The sequence below is a fragment of the Geotrypetes seraphini genome, chromosome 10 (genome assembly GCF_902459505.1).
Source record: "Geotrypetes seraphini chromosome 10, aGeoSer1.1, whole genome shotgun sequence".
NCBI classification, from domain to species: domain Eukaryota; kingdom Metazoa; phylum Chordata; class Amphibia; order Gymnophiona; family Dermophiidae; genus Geotrypetes; species Geotrypetes seraphini.
This window is the reverse complement of record NC_047093.1, coordinates 44,426,694-44,451,949: the sequence shown is the minus strand read 5'-3', so window position 1 is coordinate 44,451,949 and position 25,256 is coordinate 44,426,694. Positions and strand designations below refer to the sequence as shown.

Here is a 25,256-nt window from a genome sequence, read left to right as displayed (position 1 = left end):
TAGAGCATGGTCATTAATACAAAATTTTGAAAGTCAGTCATTTTACTGCTATACAGTAGCTTTTGGGCGTGGGAAAGACCCATATAAGGGCGTACTAAGGCACTTTTTAGTGCTCTCATGTAAAAAGGCCGTTAAGTGTATATTGGTGATGAGGTGAAAAGATCTTTTTTATATTGAGATTCCAAGTATGATTAAACTTGGCTTCTTTATCTCAATCGGTAGCAAAAACAGTATAATTTGGGCTTTGAAAATATTATAGCTACCTGTAAAATCCTTATAAATTACAATAGTATTAAAGAGGGAATGCATATTTGCAATGTTATGATTTATGCAAATACAATCAATGCTTTACACACAGTGTATGCATGCTCTGATATAGCTTTTTCTTATGCAGATGCACTTTTAGGTTTCCCAGCACAAACATCAAGATAACGTTCACTGCTCTGTCCAATGAAAAGAAAGAAAAACAGGAGTCCCCAGAGTCCCCAGTGAAGCCTGTGCAGCCCCAGATCTCTCCCTTAACAATACACATTCCAGACAACATGGCTCACCTGATCAGCCCTATTCCCTCCCCCACAGGTACCATCAGGTAAGTGCTTCTGACCTAGCTGATTACTGTGCTGTAAGATCTTAACCTTGAAGGGGCTTTATCTTCATTTTTGTGTGTGTGTTTCAGATGTATTCTGGAGATCCTACAATTTACAGGAAAGGTTTTGCAGAAGGACTTGTCACCTTGACACCAGCAGTAGTCTTGGGGGCATATGCTTTTTTTGTCATTACAGATAAATGTTACTTTCAGCTGTACATTTTGTATTATTGATGAAAGCAGAGTTGGTATATAACTGAGTCACTGGTCTGGCCAATCCAAACTGCTGTAGGCTGAGGCGTCACACTGCTATTGAGCTATCTGGAAAGGGTGAGACAGGGCGAATACATGAAAGGAAAGGAGAGGAAGAGAATGAGGAGGCAGGATTGGGCAGTGAGGAGAGGATTATAGAGCTTTAGAAGAAAAAGGAAGAAAACTAGAAGGTATGAGGAGAGAAGGGGACTGCAGGGAAGGGTAGGTCTTCTAATGAAAAGTGAAAAATATCCCTTCCCAACCTCACTTCGCAAAAAATGAATAAGATGAAAAAAATTAATGTGTGTGTGTGTGTTTGGGGTTTTTTTTAACTGGCTTGTTTCTCCTATTCCTTTAGACTTCTACTTTAATTTGTACCAGGGCTGGGAGCTAATACTATCAGCCTTCATTCAGAACTACTTAGCTCTTTTATTCCTGTTTAATTTCTGGCCAGAAATGGCTGCCGCTGAAGGTCACTGTGACCATTTTGGTGGTGATGATGGCTGGGGTGAGAGTGACTGTGAATCACTCTTGCCCCTGCTAGGCACTGTGGTGGTCTAATGGCCTGAGATAGGTCTGGGGGAGGGGGAATCTGGCTGGGTGAGTTTGGGAGGAGAAAAGGGAGGCTGGATGGTACGCGGTGAGGGGGTGGGATCTGGTCTGGCTGGTTTTGTTTTCAGCTTTAGTTTCTGCTGAAACCAAGCAGCCAGTTTTGGTCTCTGATTGTTTTGTCAGGTCAGCATGAAGCATCAGGACTTCGTATTTGATCTCCTATAGTGTGAGTATGTGTATCACCCTCTATCCTCCAATCCTTTCAATCAACACATAGTTTCATTACCTATTTGTTGGCAAGATTCTGCAAGTTACAAGCTTTTCTCATATGACGTAGACTAGAGTAATAGTTAGATACCAAAATTGTGTCTTCTGCTTCTAGAAAAATTTCTCCATTAGTTTGACCACCATATCCTTTGAGAGATTTAAGCTATTAAGCCGCTGGACATGGTGCTTAAATTGGTGTTAAGCAAAGAAAGGTCCTTTAACCAAATCTGATATCGCACACAGATCTCAAAGATCCTGATGCATCCTTTGACATCCATGATATTTAACATAGACACATGATAGCAGATAAAAGGCCAAATGGCCCATCCAGTCTGCTAATCTGCAGTAACCATTATCTCTCAAGTCACAAATGTGCCTGAAATTAAATCCAGCATATTCTATAATGGGCAACTGGGGCGATACCTCAGCTTTAAGCTGGAGTTCATGACAAAGCTGTACTGTGGAAGACTTGAAGATGGCTATCAAGATAAATTTTAAGCAGTATATCAAACCAAAATAAAACTTGAAACTTCTCATCTGTTGGGGCAGTTGGACAGTCAAAGCATGTATGAGTATATCAAGGGGATCCAAAAGTTCCTATTCAAGGTCCAAGAACAAAAAGATGTGTTGCCCAACCAATCTCACATGTCCAAGTTGAGCAGCTATATTACCAGTACCTTACAGGCTAAATGTAAATCTCTGTTTGATTTTCAAGGTCCTCAGACAAAATAGGCCAAAATATTTAAAGAATAAGCTAACCTATTATACACCATTGAGTTCCTCTTAAGGAACATGACATAAGAATAGCCTTACTGGGTGGGTCAAACCAATGGTCCATCAAGCCCATTCTCATGGTGGCCAATCCAGCTCAAAACCCAAAGAGTAGCGACAATCCATACTACCGATCCAGGGCAAGTAGTGGCTTCCCCCATGTCTTTCTCAACAACATACTATGGACTTTTCCTCCAGGAAAACCAGCTACACTATCCGCTCTTACCACAACCTCTGGCAATGCATTTCCAAAGTTTATTCTCTTGAGTGAAAAAATATTTCTGCCTATTGGTTTTAAAAGTATTTCCCTGTAACTTCGAGTGTCTCCTAGTCTTTGTAATTTTTGATAGAGTGAAAAATCGATCCACTTGTACCCATTCTACTCCACTCAGGATTTTGTAGACCTCAATCGTATTTCCCCTCAGCCATCTCTTTTCCAACCTGAGGAGCCCTAACCTTTTTAGTTCTTTCCTCATACAAGAGGAGTTCTGTCCCTTTTATCATCTTGCTCGCTCTTCTTTGAACCTTTTCTGGTGCCGCTATATCTTTCTTGAGATAAGGAGACAAGAATTGAACGCAATACTCCAGGTGAGGCATTATAACATTCTTAATCTTGGTAACCATCTCTTTTTTAATAATTCCTAGCATTTTGTTTTCTTTTTTGGCCACCACCACACATTAGGTGGAAGGTTTCATCGTATTGTTTACAATAACACCCAGATCCTTTTCTTGGGCGCTAACCCCCAAGGTGGACCCTAGCATCCGATAACTGTGATTTGCGTTATTCTTTCCAATGTGCATCACTTTGCATTTGTCCACATTAAATTTCATCTGCCACTTGGACATGCAGTCTTCCAATTTCCTAAGGTCTGCCTGCAATTTTTCACAATCTGCAAGCATTTTAACAACTTTGAATAGTTTAGTGTCATCTGCAAATTTAATCACCTTACTTGTCATCCCAATTTCCAAATCATTTTTAAATAAGTTAAGTAGCACCAGTCCCAGCACAGATCCCTGTGGTGCACCACTATTTACTGTCCTCCACTGAGAAAAATGACCATTTAACCCTTCCCTCTGTTTTCTGTCTAATAACTAGTTCTTAATTCACAATTGAACATTGCCTCCCCATGACTCTTTAAATTTTCTCAGGAGCTTCTCATGAGGAATGTTGTCAAAAGCCTTCTGGAAATCTAGATACACTACATCAACCGGCTCGCCTTTATCCATGTTTATTCACACCTTCAAAGAAGTCAAGCAAATTGGTGAGGCAAGACCTCCCTTGGCTGAACCCATGCTGATTGTCTCATTAAATCACCTGATGGGGTGAATAACATGAAGAAAGACCTAGCAAAGTTTGAAGAATGGTCTGAAATTTGGCAACTAAAATTTAATGTTAAGAAATGTAAGGTCATGTATTTGGGCTGCAAAAACCCAAAGGAATGGTACAGTTTAGGGGGTGAAGAACTTATGTACATGACAGAAGAGCGGAACTTGGGTGTAATTATATGTGATGATCTTAAGGTAGCCAAACAGGTTGAAAAGGTTACGGTGAAAGCTAGAAGGATCCTAGGGTGCATAGGAAGAACTATGGCCAGTAGGAAAAAGGATGCATTGATACCCCTGTATAAGACTTTGGTGAGAACTCATTTAGAATATTGTGTACAATTCTAGAGGCTGCACCTTCAAAAAGATATAAAAAGGTTGGAGTCAATCCAGAGGAAGGCTACTAAAATGGTATGTGGTCTTCATCATAAGGCATATGGGGACAGACTTAAAGATCTCAATCTGTATACTTTGGGGGAAAGGCGGAAGAGAGGAGATATGATAGAGACGTTTAAATACCTACGTAATGTAAATGCGCATGAGTCGATTCTCTTATTTGAAAGAAAGGAAACTCTGCAATGAGAGGGCACAGGATGAAGTTATGAGGTGATAGGCTCAGGAATAATCTAAGGAAATACTTTTTTACAGAAGGGTGGTAGTTATGTGGAACAGTCTCCCAGATAAAGTAGTGGAGACAGAGACTTTATGAATTCAAGAAGACGTGGGATAGGCATGTAGGATCTCTTAGAGAGAGGAAAAGATAATGGTTACTGCGGATGGGCATCTGCTATCATGTTTCTGTGTTTGTATGTTCTAGAATTTTATTTGTTTCTGCTATTTTGCCCAGCACCGAGGTCTATAATTTCCTGAATCTTCCTTTGAACCCTTTTTAAAAATTGGTGTAACATTGGCCACCCTCCAATCTTCAGGTATAGGAAAGCTTTGCTGCTCCCATGGAGGTGGTGGAGACTAATTCCAGCAGATAACGTGGTCCTTAGTCAAATAGAATATTAAAAACCATCACACAAAGCTTAAAATTTATCCTTGTCATATGATTTAATTCTATCTTTAGAAATCAAAAAGATCGCCCTAACTATTCTGTACTGTCTGAAGTCTCTTCAACAACCCCTTTGCACATCCCAAGTATATACTATATTGCAATAACCCGTCAAAGAAAATATAAGTGATTGAACTATTATTGCAAATATTGCCATATCAAAATATTTACGTATTACCCGTAACTTCCTTAAAAGGCCAAAATCTTTCTTACTAGCCAATTTAATCTGATATTTCATAGTCAAATTATCCATTTGAACTCCCAAAACTCTAGTTTGCATATCAGACATAATTATTCTGACATATAATCCACAAAAGATCAGATCTAGCTAAATCCTGAGAATCTAGCCAGAGAAACTTAGTTTTTTCTATATTTATTTTCAATTTATAGGTCGATACCCATTGTTCTACAGTGTTAAGTACTATTTTTTATAAAATACAATCTAAATCTGTATTACCAAACAGTGACAGAATATTAATGTTACCTGCATAAATATAATTAAACATATTACGTACTTCCAATGCTCTACTTAAGGATTGCATCGCAACATTAAATAATATTGGGGAAAGGGTCAAGCTCTTTGGCACCCCATAACCTGTTTTCCATCTAGTAGATGATTAACTTTGGTTAAAATGAATGGTCTAATATTAACCCTAACCAATTGGTGCGATAAAAATCCACTTATCCAGTTTAATGCTTTATCCTCTAAACCCCTATTTTGTAATATAAATAAAATTAAATTATGATCAACAAAGTCAAAAGTATAAGAGAGATCAAATTGTATTAATATGGCATTCTGACCTCGACCAAGTAATCTACCTTTAGTTACTAGCGAACAAAGCAAGGTCTCTGTACTAAAACCAGATGTAGTAAGTCAAATTTATCCAAATATTGTCAGTTTTATTGCATCCCATTCTTCCATTATCTTAGTAAACAATGGTATTGAAGCTACTGGCTGATAATTTGTAACAACTTTGATTTTTTTTGTGTGTGTGTGTGTTTTTATTATTGGGATCAATATTATATTCCCACCAGACTCATTAAATACACCATTTTGCAACTCTTCGTTTAACCAGTCTCTTATTGCCATTAATTGGGGTGGACATGAATCTAGGAGGCAATAGAACAACATTAATTGAATAATCGTTCTACCTCTTGATAGGTTGCTGCCTCAAAAGTGTTCCAGGTTCTGTTCACAGGAATTGCTAAATTTTTTTGCACCCTCTAATAATAAAGGAGGTGATGATCCCAACAAGATCTCTTTTCTTAATTTCTCTATCTTTGATTTGAAATAATTAGCTAAATCATTGGCTGATGAAGCAATTGTATCAGGAGCATTGTGGGAGCTCATATCCTTATGAGTTAGGCCTGTGGAAATTGGTTTCTAGCAGGTAATGATCTGATGGGCAGAAGTTAGGGGGGTGAGAGAATCTTTGAGGTGAATTGAGAGAAGTTGGAAGGAGCTAGGGATGCCTGTAGGCTATAGGAAGTATGTTCTTGCCAAATATTCCCCCTTCTTTTCAAAGATACGCTAGTGTTTTTAGTGCGCGCCGCCACGGTAACAGCTCTGAATTCCTATGAGCATCTGAGCTGTTACTGCCATATCTGGTGCTAAAAACACTAGCACGGCTTTGTAAAGAAGAGCTATTGTGACCTGGGTTGGCCACTGTTAGAAACAGGATACTGGGCTTGATGGATATTTGGTCTGTCCCAGTATGACAACTCATGTCAGGATCTACCCTAAAGAGACACCAACAATTCTTGAAGATGGGACCTCATCTTTTGGGAGCGGTGGTTTTTTTTTTTTTGGTTTTTTTTTTAATGTTCCTTGTAAATGTGTTATTAAAACAAAGTCTAAGGGGGAGATCACATGATGCCATGCTCAGGGGAGGATGCTGAAGCGTGGTTCTACTGTTGCCCACCCTAGTAATCTGCTGTTTTTTATTGTTAAACCTCCCTGCTCAAAGCCCATGCGTTAGTTGTGGTGAGGAGTTTTGGTTGGGAACTTCTGGTGTGATTGTGAGTCACCATGACTTCTAAAGCTGTCTGGAGAGATTGAGATCGGGTACATGGGATAGAGACAAGATGGTGGCACCTCTTAGCCCTGTAGGCCCTTTTGTTGCCTCTACTTGGGTTTTGGAGATAACACTAGCAGTTACAGTAGCTTTGGAGACTATTCTGAACAAATGCCTGCTCCTTATTGACCGCAAGCTAGAAACCCTTCAGTGGGAACTGGAGGAAGTAAGCTGGGAGCTAGACACCTTCCAGCAATATGCCAGTGACGTGGAAGACAGGATCCAGGATGTGCAGGTTCCTACAGCTCAACCTGATGTTGACCTCATTTGCTTCTTTGAGAGGTGGCTGCCATCGATTTTGCACCTACTGGAGACCTTGGGCCTGCTGCATATTGAGCGAGCCCATCAGGTTGGCGGATGTCCGGCAGCAGGGATGAGGCCCTGTGTGATTATTGTGTGAGTCCTTAATTTTGCGCAGAAGACAGCAATTCTTAGAGCGCTACTAAGGGGCCATGCTTTGACTTATGAAAATCAGAGTGTCGTGTGCTTCCAAGATTATTCCAGCAAAGTAGCACAACAAAGGTGAACCTTTTCATCAATCTGCAGTACGCTGTTCACCCGCAAGATCCGTTTTACCTTGAACTACCCTGCAAAGTTACAGATAACACATTGGAGTTACAACCACATATAATTCTGTGGATGTGGCACAAGCTTTTGTTGATACTTTACCTGCTTCTGGGACCGCCATGCACTCTGCCTTTCCTGCGGGGTCGACATAAGGCTCAGGAAGCTCGCACTTTTGGATTGAGCGTTTTCTGACATATTGGACCTTTGATCAACACCTTAAATGAGTGAACTTTATTCTGCTTGGACTTCTCACTTACTAGTGGACCACAAAGTAGGCTTTTTGTTGTTGTTTTTTGTTTGGGGGTGGGGGTTAGTTTTGTGGTAGCTGTATGTTTTTTAAGTGGCAGTTTGATTGTGGTGTGGTATGAGTCAGGGGTAAGAATGGATATTTCAGTGTGGTGCAGCCGGTATTTGTGATTTTTTTTTTTCTCCTCTTTTCTTCAGTAGGCTTCAGTATTTTGAGCTGACCCTGCTTGCCATATGGGCTTTTGGCTAATAGGATTTGAACTTGACACTTGGAGCTCTTTTACTTTGCCATGATTTCTTGAGATCTTTGTGGATTGGAGACTTGGCTCCAGTGTCCTAGAGACTGGGCCAATTGGACAGCCTTCTATTTGGCACCTCTCTTTTCAACTGACTTACCCTACCATTTATGGGTATGGATGCTATTGTTATTTTGTATGAGTGAGTGGTAGGAGGAGGATTGGGGAGTGTATAGAATTGGAAAACTGATTGAGTATGTGATGATTGGTGCATATGGATTTGTTTATTTCCCTTTTGGCTTGTGTTGGATTGGGACTTGTTCAGTTTGGGCTCATCTTTTGGTTGCTCTTGTTGCCCTATGCCTGGACGTAGATTTGGGGACAGGGAAGTTTGGTATTTTGTGCATCCTTAGTTAGAATATTTTGTATGACAAAACAAAAAATAGAGGAACTGGAAACTCAATTTACAATCATACAAAACAAAAAATTCCCAGTTTAAATACACTGGTGGAAAATTCTCAATACCTTAACTCCTCATGAGCATATAACTGCTTGTTATCCTCAAGCTAGTAAAACTTAATAGGGGGAACGCCTCAGATGCTGCAAAGCAAGCGTTGCTTTGAGACTTGAAAGGAGAGCCTAAATTGCTCATTAACTCCCTTTCAGCTTTCTATAGTAGGTGAGAAACCCCCTAAGCTATGCTTGAAAAAATAAAATGAAACAGCACTTATCTTAAACTGCCATGACTGTTATTTTCTCTTTGAGTCAGTAAGCAATGGCTAGTGTTTCATGATCTGCTGCTGATCATTTCTTCAGGGCTTTGAAGTGCTAACAACACATCGAGTCTACGGGGTACCCAATCCAGGTCACCAGTACCAGACCAAAACCCATGGAGTAGCAATATTCCATGCTACCGATCCAGGGCAAGCAGTGGCTTCCCCCATGTCTTTATCAATAACAGACTATGGACTTTTCCTCCAGGAAATTGTCCAAACCTTTTCTTTAAACCAGATAACACTATCCGCTCTTACCACAACCTCTGGCAATGTGTTCCAGAGCTTAACTATCTTTGAGTGAAAAAAATTTTCCTCCTATTGTTTTTAAAAGTATTCCCTGTAACTTCAAGTGTTTTCTAGTCTTTGTAATTTTTGACAAGAGTGAAAAATTGACCCACTTGTACCCGTTCTACTCTACTCAGGATTTTGTAGACTTCAATCATATCTCCCCTCAGCCGTCTCTTTTCCAATCTGAAGAGCCCTAACTCTGTAGTGTAGGATTAGCTTGGGCTTACTTCTTTTTCAACCCTTTTACTAAGCTCTGCTAAAAAATGGTCAGTGCTTCCTCAGCATGGGCATTTCCCTTTGTGCTGAGGCCACTTTTTAGCATGGCAGTAAAAGGCCAATTTCTCAACCAGTTTCCTGTCGCTGAGGGAGATGACCTTTCTGCTGCTGGGCTGTTGTAAAAGAAGAAATATCTCTGCTTATTACTAAACTCTTAGAGGTCCTTTAATATTTCATCTCCTACTATACAAGGAACTTCTGTAGCTCTTTCTGTTATGTAGTGCTCAAAAAAGGGAGGCTCCTACTATCCAATGCTAGACCTCAAGGGGGTCAATAAAGCTCTAAGAACAGCATTTCCACATGGAAACTTTAAGTTCAGTCATAGCTTTGGAACAACCAGGATAATTTTTTTTTTTTTAACATCTTTGGACCTCATGGAAGCTTATTTCCATATTTCACTTTGGCCTTCTCAAAGGAAATTCCTTAGGTTTTCAGTTCTTGGGGAACACTTCCAGTGTAAAGTCATGCCCTTTGGGCTGTCAAAAAGCAGAGACCCTCAAGCCGCGGCCCCGGGTTTAGTTTGCCAGGGCTTGGAAAAGTTTGCGAGACACTGCACTGTACTGTCCAGCTTGGAAGGAGCCAATCGTCTAAGTAGGGATGAAGTTGAATCCCTTCTGAAGAAAAGCAGTTACTACCACCATTTTACCTTGGGAAATGGTTCAGGTTGCTTTTGAGAGCCCAGATGAGGTGTGACCTCAAACCTGTCATTGTAGGGCAATTGAGGAAGAGGAGAGTCTCGCGCCAAGGTGTCTCAACTGCTTTTTCAGTGGGTGGACCTGACCATTCCCCTTCTGTCATCTTCTCATATTGTTAGAATTATGGAAGCAGATTACCTCAGCAGTGTGTCTCTGGATCTGAAGAAATGACAGGTCTCAAGCAAAGTATTCAGTCTCCTCTTCCCACTGAGACTTCCCATTCTAGATCTGTTGGCGCCCAGGGCCAATGCACAAGTCAACAGCTTCATCAGCCATAGGGAAGAGATGGGATCCTTGGGAATTGATGCATTAGTTCAGACTTGGCCAACATTGGGCTGCCTCTACCTTTTTCCTTCATGGCCAATGATAGGTAGGACACTAAAGCTCCTCTTCCAGGTTGCGTGATCCTAGTGGCAGCAGATTGGCTGATGCATCCTTAGTATACAGGGCAAGATCAAGTTGGGGAAAGTACAGGGGATGAGAAGTCGGGAGACTGGGGTCTAGGTGGAGAAGGTACTAGTTTGTAGTTATAATTATTTTTCTCCATGGTCACATTTTTCCTTTGTTTATTTCTTATGACTGGTTTATATTTGTATGCTGCTTTGGGTGAATTTTCTTCAAAAAGGGTGATAAATAACTCCCAGGCTACTCTCAGCACTTAAATGTATTAAACTACCAGGCTACATAGAAAAAGAACCCAAGTACTCTCTTCCTGGAGCACATGATCTGACTGGTGTTCTAAATGAGGAGAAGAAACCCCACTTCAAGATGAACCAGCATAAGAAAAGTATGCCTACCTTAGCTATACACTGAAGAAAAGACATTAATTAATATAGCCGTTCCATGTAATTTTTCTGCAGATGTTGGAGGGAGTAATTTTATAATATCTAATGCGACATCCCAAAAAGGTATCAGTATTAAGTCTATCTTGTCAAGGCAGCAAAGGTTCTTGGACCTTTAATAAAATAGACTTCCAGAGCCAGCCCAATAGTTTGCAATGCTCTGTACAAATTTATACATGCTCTGAAAAAGGTGTGAATGTGTGTACATGCATACTTTTATAAAATAACTCATGCATTGCAACTCCACCCAAACTAGGTTACCCAGGAATGCCTAAGTGAAGGTCAAGTGCACTTTATATGCTTCTACATGTTATATATGTATGCGGTTGCACAATTTTATAAAAACCCTTTTTTATATGTAAAATAGTTTTTACATGCAGCAAATCAGGTTAACTGAGATTCTGCTTTTCATATGACATTGCTTCAATTTAAATTATAATATCTATTTTCTCAGGATGCATATATCCACTTCACCACCAGTGTTTCTAGGAGCACATGTCACTTCTCCAACTTAATTCATTTATTTGTCTTTTATAATGGCTTTAGCAGTGTGGCTCAATGCTCAAAGTAAACTTTCATTGCATTGAGCTTGTCATTAGCCTTTACTCAGCCTAAACTGTGTTTTGTCTTTCACCACAACTATTTTACCATTACCAACTGCTTTTATCAGTAGAACAATTTATTTATTTTAAAACAATTTTTATTGATGATGATAGAAATTTCAACACTGAAGATACAAACCACCAAACAATATGAATACTTGCAAGAACCATTAAAGAAAACTACAAGAAATTGAAAACAATCATCAAGTACATTGATAACACTGAAAACTCTAATCCCACCTATCCCATTTATCTACAACAAGACCTGAAGCGAGAATAACTATACCAGGGCCCTGGGTTCTTATGGGCCCAGAGAACCACTTTGTAGAAATCCCCCCCCCCCCCAACTGGAAACCCTCCAAATCCCTAGAACAGCAGACAACCCAAGCAAATCACTAAGAACCAAAAGAAAAAGAGAGAGAGAGAGAGAAAAAAAAAGAAACCTAGATGGAACAGCCAAAAGGCCAGTTCTAATATCAGAGCTATCCCAGGGTTGCTAAACCTCCCCAGCCCAGGAACATTTCAGATCTTCAAAGTGTTAAGAATAAGGCTGCGAAGTCTATGGGGCAGGGAATATATATAAGGACCCCAAATTTTAAGAAAGAACTTTGCCTGGCGAAAGGAATTTCGCACCCAACCTCTCTCAAGAAGCATAAGAACATGTAAACCATTACGCCAGGCCCTATAGGATGGAGGATGGGCTGAAGTCCATTCACCCAAAATAATTTTCTTAGCCAATAACCTCACTTTCTGAAGTAAGTCTTCCAGAGCTAATAGGCAATCAAAAGGCTTTGTATTTATCCAAAAGAAATCCTGCTAGAGTAAGAGTTATAGAATGTCCCAGCAAATGTTCCAAGTACTGGACTACCTGCTGCCAAAAAGCCTTAACTACTGTGCAGCTCCAAAAGGCATGAAAAAAGGACTTAGGATCACTGTGACATTTTTCGCATTGAGAAGTCACCTCTAAGCCAGATCTATATTATTGAACACACGTAAAATGTGCTTGGTGCAGAACCCAAAATTGGCATTCCCGTAGTTCAGCTGACACAGAAAGGGTCGGGATGCATTTAATAAGGCAGCCCATATCTTAAGTCTTGTGGAGTTACTCATTTGCCCATCAAGTACAAAGAGGCTTCCGGGATCTATCCAGGGTAAGAAGGTGCAGAGCTTTATATAACAAAGTAATAGAAAGACACATGTCCACAAATTGATCAAAGAAATCCCGAAGTTTACTTCCTAACACCAGCCGAAGGCCCTCCACATCCAAAGATCGCACATAATGTTGCAATTGCAAATAAGCAAAATAATATGTAACCAAAATCCCCTCTTGAAGCTTGAAGCTAGAAATCCCGCCAGGGTGATAAAGTACCATTACTATGAAGTACATGAGCTAATAGAGTCAAACCCAATGAAGCCTATCTCCAAATGTTGAAGCAATGCTGACCCAGAGAGAACTGTAGGTTCCCCTGGATAGGCATCTGATCAGAAATTCCAGGCTTCCCTCCTAGCAATAACGCCAACACTTTCCAGGTATCTCAGAAGGATCCCAGTAAAAAATTGGAATGCAAATGAGAGGGGAGAGGGGAGAGAAGCCCGATGAGTATGAAGCAAAGAGTACAAATGCCAGGGATGATAGAAGGCCAGTTCATAGTCAAAACAAGTACGTGCGTCTTGTCCTAGAATCCAGTCCCCAAGAGACCGGAGTAAACAGGCTTGATTATATTTCTGCATATCGAGAACATTCATCCCACCCTGAGACCAAGACCCCAACAAGTACTGAAAAGCAACATGAGACTTCTTGCCTTCCCAAAGAAAATGAGACAAAAGACTATAAATCTTACGTAAGTCTTTTTGCAAAAGATGAATAGGCAAAATTTGCAATACATAAAGCCATCTTGGGAAAATTATCATATTAAATAGCTAAATTCTACCATGCAAGAGAAGAGGGAACATTACCAGCTATTCAGATGATGACAAATATAGTCAAAAAGCAACTGCAAATTAGAGTCAATGGAAGATGTTAACTGGATACCCAAGTAGTGAAAAGTGGAGTCTGCCCATTTCAGTGGAAACTTCCCCCTCCAGCCGTCACAAATGCTCAGGATGTAGGAAGAACCAGTGATTTATCCAGATTCAACTTAAATCCGGAAAAATCCCCATATTTGGACATCACCATCAATAAAGCAGGAAGAGAGGTTTCTTGAGTTACCGTATTTTCGCGGATATAACGCGCGCGTTATACGTGATTTTACGTACCGCGCATACCCCTCGCGCGTTATATGCCTGAGCGCGGTATACAAAAGTTTTTAAACATAGTTCCCACCCCGCCCGACGCCCGATTCACCCCCCCAGCAGGACCGCTCGCACCCCCACCCCGAACGACCGCTCGCACGCGCTCCCACCCGCACCCGCATCCACGATCGGAGCAAGAGGGAGCCCAAGCCCTCTTGCCCGGCCGCCTCCCCGACGTCCGATACATCCCCCCCCCCGGCAGGACCACTCGCACCCTCACCCCGAAGGACCGCCGACTCCCCAACAATATCGGGCCAGGAGGGAGCCCAAACCCTCCTGGCCACGGCGACCCCCTAACCCCACCCCGCACTACATTACGGGCAGGAGGGATCCCAGGCCCTCCTGCCCTCGACGCAAACCCCCTCCCCCCAACGACCGCCCCCCCCCCAAGAACCTCCGCCCGTCCCCCAGCCGACCCGCGACCCCCCTGGCCGACCCCCACGACACCCCCACCCGCCTTCCCCGTACTTTGTGTAGTTGGGCCAGAAGGGAGCCCAAACCCTCCTGGCCACGGCGACCCCCTAACCCCACCCCGCACTACATTACGGGCAGGAGGGATCCCAGGCCCTCCTGCCCTCGACGCAAACCCCCCTCCCTCCAACGACCGCCCCCCCCCCCAAGAACCTCCGACCGCCCCGCACCCCCCCCCCCCCCTTCCCCGTACCTTTGGAAGTTGGCCGGACAGACGGGAGCCAAACCCGCCTGTCCGGCAGGCAGCCAACGAAGGAATGAGGCCGGATTGGCCCATCCGTCCTAAAGCTCCGCCTACTGGTGGGGCCTAAGGCGCGTGGGCCAATCAGAATAGGCCCTGGAGCCTTAGGTCCCACCTGGGGGCGCGGCCTGAGGCACATGGGCCAAACCCGACCATGTGTCTCAGGCCGCGCCCCCAGGTGGGACCTAAGGCTCCAGGGCCTATTCTGATTGGCCCACGCGCCTTAGGCCCCACCAGTAGGCGGAGCTTTAGGACGGATGGGCCAATCCGGCCTCATTCCTTCGTTGGCTGCCTGCCGGACAGGCGGGTTTGGCTCCCGTCTGTCCGGCCAACTTCCAAAGGTACGGGGAAGGGGGGTGGGGGGGGTCGGCCAGGGGGGTCGCGGGTCGGTCGGAGGTTCTTGGGGGGGGGCGGTCGTTGGAGGGAGGGGGGTTTGCGTCGAGGGCAGGAGGGCCTGGGATCCCTCCTGCCCGTAATGTAGTGCGGGGTGGGGTTAGGGGGTCGCCGTGGCCAGGAGGGTTTGGGCTCCCTTCTGGCCCAACTACACAAAGTACGGGGAAGGCGGGTGGGGGTGTCGTGGGGGTCGGCCAGGGGGGTCGCGGGTCGGCTGGGGGACGGGCGGAGGTTCTTGGGGGGGGGCGGTCGTTGGGGGGAGGGGGTTTGCGTCGAGGGCAGGAGGGCCTGGGATCCCTCCTGCCCGTAATGTAGTGCGGGGTGGGGTTAGGGGGTCGCCGTGGCCAGGAGGATTTGGGCTCCCTCCTGGCCCAATATTGTCGGGGAGTCGGCGGTCCTTCGGGGTGGGGGTGCGAGTGGTCCTGCCGAGGGGGGAGAAGAATCGGACGTCGAGGGGGGGCATCAGGCTTTCAGGATGGGGACAGGACTTCAAGGGGGGACAGGCAGATCTTCAAGGGGGACAGGCAGACCTTCAAGGGGGACAGGACTTCAAGGGGGGACAGGCAGACCTTCAAGGGGGGACAGGCAGACCTTCAAGGGGGGACAGGACTTCAAGGGGGACAGGCACGGAGAGGCGGGGCAGTGCACCGAAAGTCAGGGCGGGTGAACGGTGAGTCGGGGCAACCAGAGGAGAGTCGGGGCAGTGCACCGAAAGTCAGGGTGAGTCGGGGCAACCAGATGAGAGTCGGGGAGGGCGAAAGGAGAGTCGGGGTGGCCAGAGGAGAGTCGGGGAGAGCGAAAGGAGAGTCGGGGTGGCCAGAGGAGAGTCGGGCAGCATGCGCGTTATATGCCTGAGCGCGGTATAGAAAAGTTTTTGTACATATCATCGTGATTTCTGCGCGCTATACCCCTGTGCGCGTTTTACAATGGTGCGCGTTATATCCGCGAAAATACGGTAGTGAGATGTACTAAAAGATCATCCGCAAAAGCCAATATCGTAAACTCAGTGGTGCCAACATAGACCCCACTGATATTAGGAGTTTGTAAGATGTCCCTTATCAAAGGATCTAAGGTAAGAACAAATAAGATGTGACAAGGGACATCCCTTCCTAGTACCCTGCTTAATCTCAAAGGCCTCAGATAATAGCCCATTAACCCAAACCATAGCCAAAGGTTGAGGTGTAAAGAGCATGAACGGCATCTAAAAAAAGCCCCCCAAAGCCATAATGTTGCAATTTTGCAAACAGAAATTTCCAAGAAACCCTATCAAAGGCTTTTTCTGCATCAAAATTAACTAAACGAGATGGTAATCATTCCAAAATACATTATTCAACTCCTCATCTACCATACCCACACACACTAACTCAATCCCGGTAGACAGAAACTGGAGCCACTTTGAGCCCCCTAACTGGTTCCAATTTCTCAAGCTCTATAATAAATAACGCCAAAACCTTCTGCCGCCTAGACAATTGTCCACCCACCATCATAAGAGCAGTCCCCACCCCCTTCAAAGCCATGCTCTTTGACTGGATCTCTCATCTTATAGCAAACCTTGGCCACCTTGGCCATATCCTCATTTCGCCTATTGTTAAGAATCGCAAAGACCCCATAACAACAACATCCAATTACAGACCAGTAGCCAATATCCCCTTCTTCACCAAATTGATAGAAGGTCTGATAAAAACTGCCCTGATGAACTACCTGGATAAATTCTCAATACTTCATGAATATCAATCAGGATTCCGCTCACATCACAGCACCGAAACAGCTCTAGCCTCCATCACATCACACAACTACTCAGCTCAGGGAAACACGCACTAATACTTTAGTTCAACCTTAGCAGCGCCTTCGACCTGGTGGACCACGACATCCTACTCAGCTGTCTAGACGCCATAGGTATCTCTGGCCACATACCAACTGGTTTAAAGGCTTCCTAAAAAACTGATCCTACCAAGTCATCAGCGAGCAAACCTACTCCCAGGCTTGGACCAACTCCTGTGGTGTCCCCCAAGGCTCCCCTTTATCCCCTACCATATTCAACCTGTATATGTCCTCCCTAGGCCAGGAATTATCCAAACTGAACCTCCAATCATACATCTACGCTGATGACATCACAATCATCGTCTCCATCTCTACACTGTCAACAAACCAGACACTTCCTCTCATCTCTCATCAACCAAGTAGAACAATGGTCAACAAACTTCAAACTAAAACTAAACCCGGAAAAGACCAAGATATTTATGGCCTCACCAGCAAACCAACCAACCGAATCTACTATCAACCTAAATTGAAGAAACTTCCCAATTAACCCTATCATCAAAACCCTAGGAGTCGCCCTAGATCAGTAACTGACACTAGAAGCCCATACCAACATCCTAATTAAAAATGCTTCTACTTACTATTGAAACTATGCATCCTAAAACCATGCAGTGGTACCTCAGTTTACGAGTGCACCGGTTTGCGAGTGTTTTGCAAGACGAGCAAAACATTTGCAAAATCGGCGCCTCGGAAACCGAGCGTGCCTTGATGTGCGAGCGGCACCCTCCCCCCCGCGATCCTGCACCCCCCCCCCCCCGCCACGATCTGAAATCCCCCAGACCCACCCGAACAGGCGTCTTACTTCCATCTAGCCACCGGCACTGGCATGTCCTGTGCGTTGGTGCTGGTGCCCGAAGATCTGCCTCCTCTTCTTTGCTGGGCCTTGAGCATCTATCTGCGCATGCTCAAGGCCTGCGAGTTCACTTCCGGCTCACCACACAATTGTTTCCCACGTATTCACCTTTATAGGACCCCCAGGGACCCCTGAAGAAGACTTTTTGTCGAAACGCGGACCGTGTTGGGTCCTGTATCCCTAGCAGACTAGGTCCTTTAAGGCTTTTATGTGGATGAAATTATTTTATGTGGATGATTTCAGTGTACCTTTGGAACTTTAACACTTTCAAATAAAGTCCATTTAGGAACATCGTCACTCCACAGAGTTTTTTTTGGCCAGGGTTGGAAACAGGATATTGGGCTTGATGGACCAGTGGATCCTTGCATATTTAAAGTAGAAAAAATATGTATTCATTTATTTTTAGATGTGGTAAAAAAAAATCTTCTTAATAAAGGACCTTTTATAAATAGCAAATTCACGTCAACCTTATGTACATCTTTAATAGTTTAGCTAATATTTGGGATCAATTCTTAGGGGATAAAAAGTATCCAGAACCAATTTGTATGGTATGTACGTCACACCTTTTTTTTCAAACGCATAATGTGCAGCAGGTCTCCACTGTTGCTTTATACTCACAAATGCTCTCTGTTACATCATAGTGAGATAATGATCTAGGTTTCTTAATATTAGATAATATACATTAAAATTTTGGAAACTCTCTATATTGTTACAGTGCTGCAAACTCTTGTCCATCTAGTCCACGTGGTGCAGGCTCTTCAGGATACAAAGTGAGCCGTGTAATATCATCTGAACTGCATTTAATGGCTGACAATTCGCAGTCAGAAAATGACAAGGAGGCTTCTGGTGGAGATAGTCCAAAGGTAACTGTTTCACCAAATCAGAACAAGAATTAAAACCTGGAGTCAAATATAGCACTGTCTTGAGAAAAAGCAATGTTATATTGCCATAAACCCAAAGAGGAATAATTGAAGTGTAAGCTTTTAGGAGTTGTCATATTTTAATTTTCTTGTTCTTGGTTTTTTGTTTAAACCTTTATATAACATTCTCCCCACACCTGTGTTTTTTTAACCTATATTTATCAATGATAACGGAATGCTTAAATTGTCTTTAATAAAACTCCTAATTGCATTTATATACACATATAGGCCTTGGTTTTACATATTTATCCTTATCCTGCTAGACCAGTTCAGAGTATAAGGATGGAAGAAGAGAAAATAAATGAAGATCCTAACGACACCAACAGTATAATAGGTGCTGCTGCTGCCAGGATCCTGTCAGTTTTTTCTGCCTCTAGAATATGGTGCAGGTTGGACTGGTGCAGCAGGATTTTTCCGGTAACAGGCCTGACACCTTGAGTTCACACTATGGCTTATGACCAGTGGTTGAGGAGCTGAATTACAATATTTCTCTTAATTGAACCTTGAGGAATTTTGTCCCATTCTGTAGCCCCAAGCATTGGACCAAAGTTTTTCATTATGTGAGGATATCTTGCATAGATTTCCTTTGAGGCCTTACCATCCCCCACTTTCCATCCCTCTGCGCAAAAAAAAAAAGTTTTTAAACGAAACAAATTCCCTTAACTTTATTCTCTGGCTAATTGAATAAAGTTACTTTTTAAAAAAGTGTTTGTTAGGCAGAGGGAGGGGAAAGCCACCTAAAGCAGTGAATAATTCTAGAGCTATCCTGTTGAGTAGCAGTATTCGGGAGAGGCCTATGTTCCCACTGTGATGCCTCAGTTTTCTGTGGGATCAGTAGCCATTTTGTCAGACCAGAATCTTTTCATTGTGTCCAGGGAAGATCACATAATACTTCCTTTCAGATTGGAGACTGTGCTCCTCTTCACTGTGGGAGATCAGTCCCATGCGAAGGGACTCCAGGGGGGTCCATGAGATGATCCTCAATTGTTCCAGGACTATAATTCTATCATGTACTCTTGGAGTAGCTTAAGTGAGTTCTTTAGGCTCCAGGCCCCTTCCCTGTGTGTGGCATATAAGCTTTGAGTGTCTTAGGGTCTGGCTGGGGCCCAAGGTTTTCTTGAAGGTCCTCTGGGGAGGAGTGAGCTGATCAAGTTGTTTCTGCTCTTTATATGTCTATGGCTTGACAGACACAGACTGAGTTATCCTGTCCTGAAGGTTTTGAAAGAACCTACAAAAGCCTTTATATTTCACATTTGTTACAGATGGACTTTGCAAAATGGGAAGCCCATATTTGGTCATCAGGAGTACTAAATTTATGAATAAGTTGTATCCCTTTCCTTAGGTGGATGCTTTACTGATGGTGGTGACCAAAAGAACCATGATTCCAGTTGGAGGATGTTCATGACAAGAAAGTGGAGCTGCTGCCTTGCAGCCTTTGGTTCTGTGACCCTTAGGGTCCAAGGGACCCTTCTGTAGAGATTATGTAGCTTGGACAGTGGTACACTAGATTTAGCACTTCCCAATTTTATCAGAGATAGTTCTTTTGGAGTTGGAGCAACTTTCTTGGCGGATGTCCTCTGATGTGAACATTTGCCCTATGTTGGTAGCCTCAGTGGTAGCGGTCCATTGCTGATTATAGTTGCAGAATTGATCATCAGACTAATTTTCCTCATTTGGGATCATCTGCTTTTGACGACAATATCAAAGTTGGGATTCTGGATCAATTAAGTACCTTCTGTGCAATGCATGTATCAAGATCTCGTGATTTTCTTTACATTATTGGTTCTATGGTAGCTACAATAGAGAGAGTAATGTGGTCAAAGGATACACATAAGGCTGCTCCAATGCATATTTTTGAGGTGTACCCTTCACTCTTAGAAGTACAAGGCTATCTTTCAATTTCAGCTTCTCTCAGGCAGCAGCTGGCTTGATGGGCTATTCCACATCTATTGAGAGGCAACCCTCTGGAACTCCTGGATTGAACAGCTGTAGTAACAGATGCCAGTCTGTAGGGCTGGAGAGCCCATTGCCTCAAGGGTCAAGGGTGTTGGTCAGCTCAAAAGTCTTTATGGTCTGTCACTCGCTTTTGATAGCAATTTGGTTGACCTTACCATGTTTTCGGCCTCTTTAAAGAGGAGAGATCAATACAAATCTTATCTGACAGCTCCATAGTGGTTGCATATGTGAACAACTAGGTGAACAAGGAGATCACAGCTGTCCTAGGAGACTTCAGCTATTTATATTGCAGGAGTGGGCTATGTTCAGGAAAGCTTTCTTAGTAGATATCAGTTGGACCCAAGGGAATGAAAACTCCAGGAACTTTACACCTGGTAAGGGAAAGGAGGAGAGCTCCCTGTTTTTGAGTTCTTGGCAACAAATCAGATTGCGAAATGTCTGGTTTTCTTCACTTGCAGAAGAGAATGGGGGTGGTTGGGATGGATGTGCTGATGCAGCCCTAGCCAGTGTCAGCCTCAGTATGTCTTTCCTTCTTGTCTGCTTCCTTAGCTCGAGCAGTGCACAGGATAGTGAAACAACCTTCCTGTTTTTTTTTAATGGTTCTGGATTGGATTTGTCATCCTTAGGTTGTACTGTTACCAAGAGAACTGGGCCTTAATCAAGTGCCCTCTTCTTATGAAAGATCCAGATCCCATTTTGGTTGTAGCTTGGCTGTTTGAAGGCATCACCTGAAAAAGAGATTTTCAGTTTCTACCATTGCTTATAGCTGAAGGCCTGAAGATGTTTGTTTATTAATTTTTTTAGTATTTATAACCTAAGCAATTTATATTCAAGTACTCAAGTATTTCTCCCTATCTGTCCCAGTGGGCTCACAATCTGAAGAGGTTTAGATTGGAGAGTGAGCATTGATGCTCAGCTTGTGATATAACCCCATGGAATGGAAATATCCCTTCAATTTTTTTCTTTTTTTTTAAAGGGGCTAGTAAGGTATGGTGATTTCTTGTTTCCTATTGCTGTCTAACAAGATGTACTTCATTTTTCATGTATGTTAGGATACATTCAGGCTTCCATCAGACTGGTCATGCCCCGGGGGGGGGGGGGGGGGGTCTTAATTCGTGACTGGATTTCCTAGAAAAATCTAAAACAGATTTTCTGGATGCTCTTTGATGGATCTAGGAAGATTTGGGAGTTGCTGGACCTTACTTTGGGCAACCCCATCTTTCTTTTGGAAGACTTGGTTACCTTTTGGACAGTTCACTCTTTTATAAGTGGTCTGCTTCATGTAAATCGGGTGGTTTCTCTTCTGTTCTTCCAGAAGTCTTCTGAAGGGGGATTAGGTATCACTCTGCTTAAACTGAATGTTTGTAGGATACACATCCATTATCTGGAGTTCACTAATTTGTTTCGTGTATCAGATGTTTGTACATTTTAGTGGCCTGTGTAAAGGGCAAACAGCCTCTGTAGGTTCTATGTGACACATTGGATCAAAAGGTCAATTGAAGGTGTGTGTACATTTTTGAACTAGAAAATAGTCTCTCAAGAGCTCAAGTGGCATCTTGGGCAGAAGTCAGAGAGCACCCTACAAATATTCTCTGGAGGCAGTGACTTGGTTGTAGCTGCATTAGGTAATAAGATTGATATTACAAACCTGAATCTTTAGGAGTATATTTTTAATAACCTCTTGTGTATTCTTCTATAATATCCTTCTTCTTTCAAACACAAGAATATCTGGTGAATATATCGATCTCTTCTGTATATATAATGTGATGTGCTCAGACCTACAACCAAAGTACTCTTAAAATAAATATTAACCAAAGGTTGTCTCTGGGACCAACATAGCCCCCTCATGGTCCCACGCCGCTCCAATCAAATAAACATCTAAAACACTTTTAACTTGTGCACTTATCTTATATCCATATAGCAGCAAGTAGACTTGTAGCAGACTTCCTTCGCTAATTCTTATCAACCTCCCAATTATGTATGCCATTCAAGCACCTCCGAGTTTCGCATAGCTTCCACAGGAGGGGCATATCACTACAATAAAATAAAATTCGTAAATCAGTTGAGATCTATCTTCTGCCATTTCTTAAATCAATAAGTAAAATAATATTAAACTACCCACTTACCTATTCAAAGCATTACTTCGGGAACAACTTCCAAACTCTTATCAGGGAACAAATCTCAAACTCTCCTCTGTGCTAGCAATCCTACTATATAAAATCATTCACACCGGATACTTACTACACAGCATGAGCAACTATTGGATCTCCGTTTCTAGCTCCTCTAACTGATGACAAGCCTTAACAGCTACAGCTGGAACCATTCTAACTCGATGTTTAAATCGCTGGAGCTCAATGGTGGCCACAAAAATATAAACTGCTCAGATACCAATAGTGTATGGGTCACATCACCTTCAAACGGTAATTTGACCTGCTTCAAAACCGTATATTTCACTTCAACTTCTGTGAGACTCCTTTCCCACCAATGAGCCATCCCATCTGGATATTACTTGAATGTTCTGCAATCCTGATTTTGACAGTGAGGGTGCTGTAATGGTTCTGGAGACAACATTTGCTTAATATTTATTTTAAGAGCACTTTGGTTGTGGGTCTGAGCACAGCACATTACATTACATTATATTATATGTATAGAAAAAATTGATAAGTTCATCAAATAAATTCTTGTTTGGAAGAAGAGGGATTTTATAAGATTGATGTCTGGGACAGAGGATAGGAACCTTTTGAAAAGGGTCATTTTAGAGAGATCTTGGTTTATTTATTTATTTATCTATCTAATTAATTCAATTTCTAGCCCATCCTCCCAGGAGCTCAGAATTGGTTACAAGCTAACATTCACAGTAGGTTACATCTTCCTCCCATCCTGAGGAATAAGTTTTGGTATGTCCCACTAGTCTGGACTTGGTCTAGCAGGATGACAATATGAAATTTACTCTCACCTGATATATATTTTTTTTTTCTTGAATCTTGCTAGACCAGTCTAGGACACACCCTGGAAGACTGAGGGTTTTGTGATTATCCTTGGTTCTTTACTTTCTACTGGTTTGTAAATGGGTTTGATCAACATTTAGAAAGGATATTGAAGGGGAATTCAGAAGTTGATTATCAGGATGTTTAGTATCCTCATAATTTACAAGAGGCTCTGCAAATGTAAAGTCTCTCTTGTAAAATAGCAGCAGGGCTACACACTCTTCCACATCTAGAGGAAATAACAATTTCAGAAAGCTGGACATGGGAAAACAAACTTACCCCCCGTCCCCCAAATAGGCACAGGAGCAGCTTTCTTGAATTGTAGCTCCTCTTTAAAGGTCCTGATCCTAGTGTGGCAGTCACACACCCCAGCCACCTTGATTGCATCCAGCACCCCACTCCCAAATACAGTGAGGCCCTCTGAATTTGCCCTTGGTCCATATGTTTTTCTCCTCCCCCTGGGCTTACTGGGGGTCCCTGGTGTCTAGTAGGGTATATGTGATGCTCACTTACTCTTGCTTAGTAGCCACCAGAACCCAAGATGGCCACCAAGACCTCTAGTAATATCCATATATGGAAGCCTGACCTCTTGTAGTAATATTGCATTCTCCCCACCCTCTATATTCCCACACTTGGCTTCTCAACATTTGAAAAACTTTCATTCTAAAATGGGCAATTAAACATCTGAACCTCTCCACTGTTTCTATTACTTCCAGCTTTGTCAGTCACATTCTGGTGGAAAGAAGAGGAAACAAGAGCCAGCTTGGTTAAAAGGTGAAGTGAAAGAGGCTCTTAAAGCCAAAAAAATATCCTTTAAAGAATGGAGAAAGGATCTGAATGAAAAAAATAAGAAGAGACACAAGCACTGGCAAGTCAGATGCAAAGCATTGATAAAGAAAGCTAAGAAAGAATATGAAGAGAAACTTGCAAGAGACAAAATCTCATAACAATTTTTTTAGGTACATCAGACGCAGAAAAACTATGAGGGAATCCGTGGAACCGTTGGATGATCAAGGAGCAAAAAGGAGCACTCAGGGAGGGTAAGGCCATAGCAGAGAGACTGAATGAATTTTTTGCTTCGGTCTTTACAGAAGAAGATGTAAGAGATCTACCTGAACCAGAAATGGTTTTCAAGGGTGATGATGCAGAAGAACTGAAAGAAATCTTGGTGAATCTGGAAGATGTAGCAAGCCAAATCGACAAGTTAAAAAGTGATAAATCACCTGGACTAGATGATATACATCCCAGGCTACTAAAAGAACTCAAACATAAAATTGCTGACCTGCTGATAGTGATCTGTAACCTGTCACTAAAATCGTCTGTAGTACCTGAAGATTGGTGGGTGGCCAATGTTAGCTGATTTTTTTTAAAAGGGGTTCCAGGGGAGATCAGGAAATTACACACTGGTAAGCCTGACCTCGGTGCTGAGCAACATGGTGGAAACAATTATAAAAAATAAAATTGTGGAACACGTAGATAATTTTTTTTTTTTTAAATTCAAGTTTTTATACCGTTCTCCCAGGGGAGCTCAGAACGGTTTACATTAATTTATTCAGGTACTCAAGCATTTTTCCCTGTCTGTCCCGGTGGGCTCTCAATCTACCTAATGTACCTGGGAAAATGGGGGGATTAAGTGACTTGCCCAGGGTCACAAGGAGCAGCGTAGGTTTGAACCCACAACCCCAAGGTGCTGAGGCTTTAGCTTTAACCATTGCGCCGCACACTCCCCATTTAATGAGACAGACAGCATGGGTTCAGCTGAGGGAGATTTTGCCTCACAAATTTGCTTGACGACTTTGAAGGTGTGAATAAACATGTGAAATGTGAATAATAATTGAAAGCATGTGAAAATAATAATTGAAAACATGTGAATAAATAAATAATAAAATTAATGTGGATAAAAGTAAGCTAGTT

General features: G+C 42.8%; 1 protein-coding gene across 5 annotated transcripts in view; it reads left to right on the top strand.

Moving 5' to 3' along the window:
• FOXK2 (forkhead box K2) overlaps positions 1-25,256 on the top strand; it is a 183,679-nt gene that overhangs the window by 49,175 nt on the left and 109,248 nt on the right. For all 5 annotated transcript variants that reach the window (XR_004540935.1, XM_033961708.1, XM_033961707.1 and 2 more), the window contains 2 exons: positions 395-589; positions 18,195-18,342. Coding sequence is in view for 4 of the 5 variants with exons in the window: in XM_033961708.1 (XP_033817599.1) it covers positions 395-589; positions 18,195-18,342 (343 nt within the window). In the remaining variant the exon portion in view is untranslated. The remainder of the gene's footprint in view (positions 1-394; positions 590-18,194; positions 18,343-25,256) is intronic.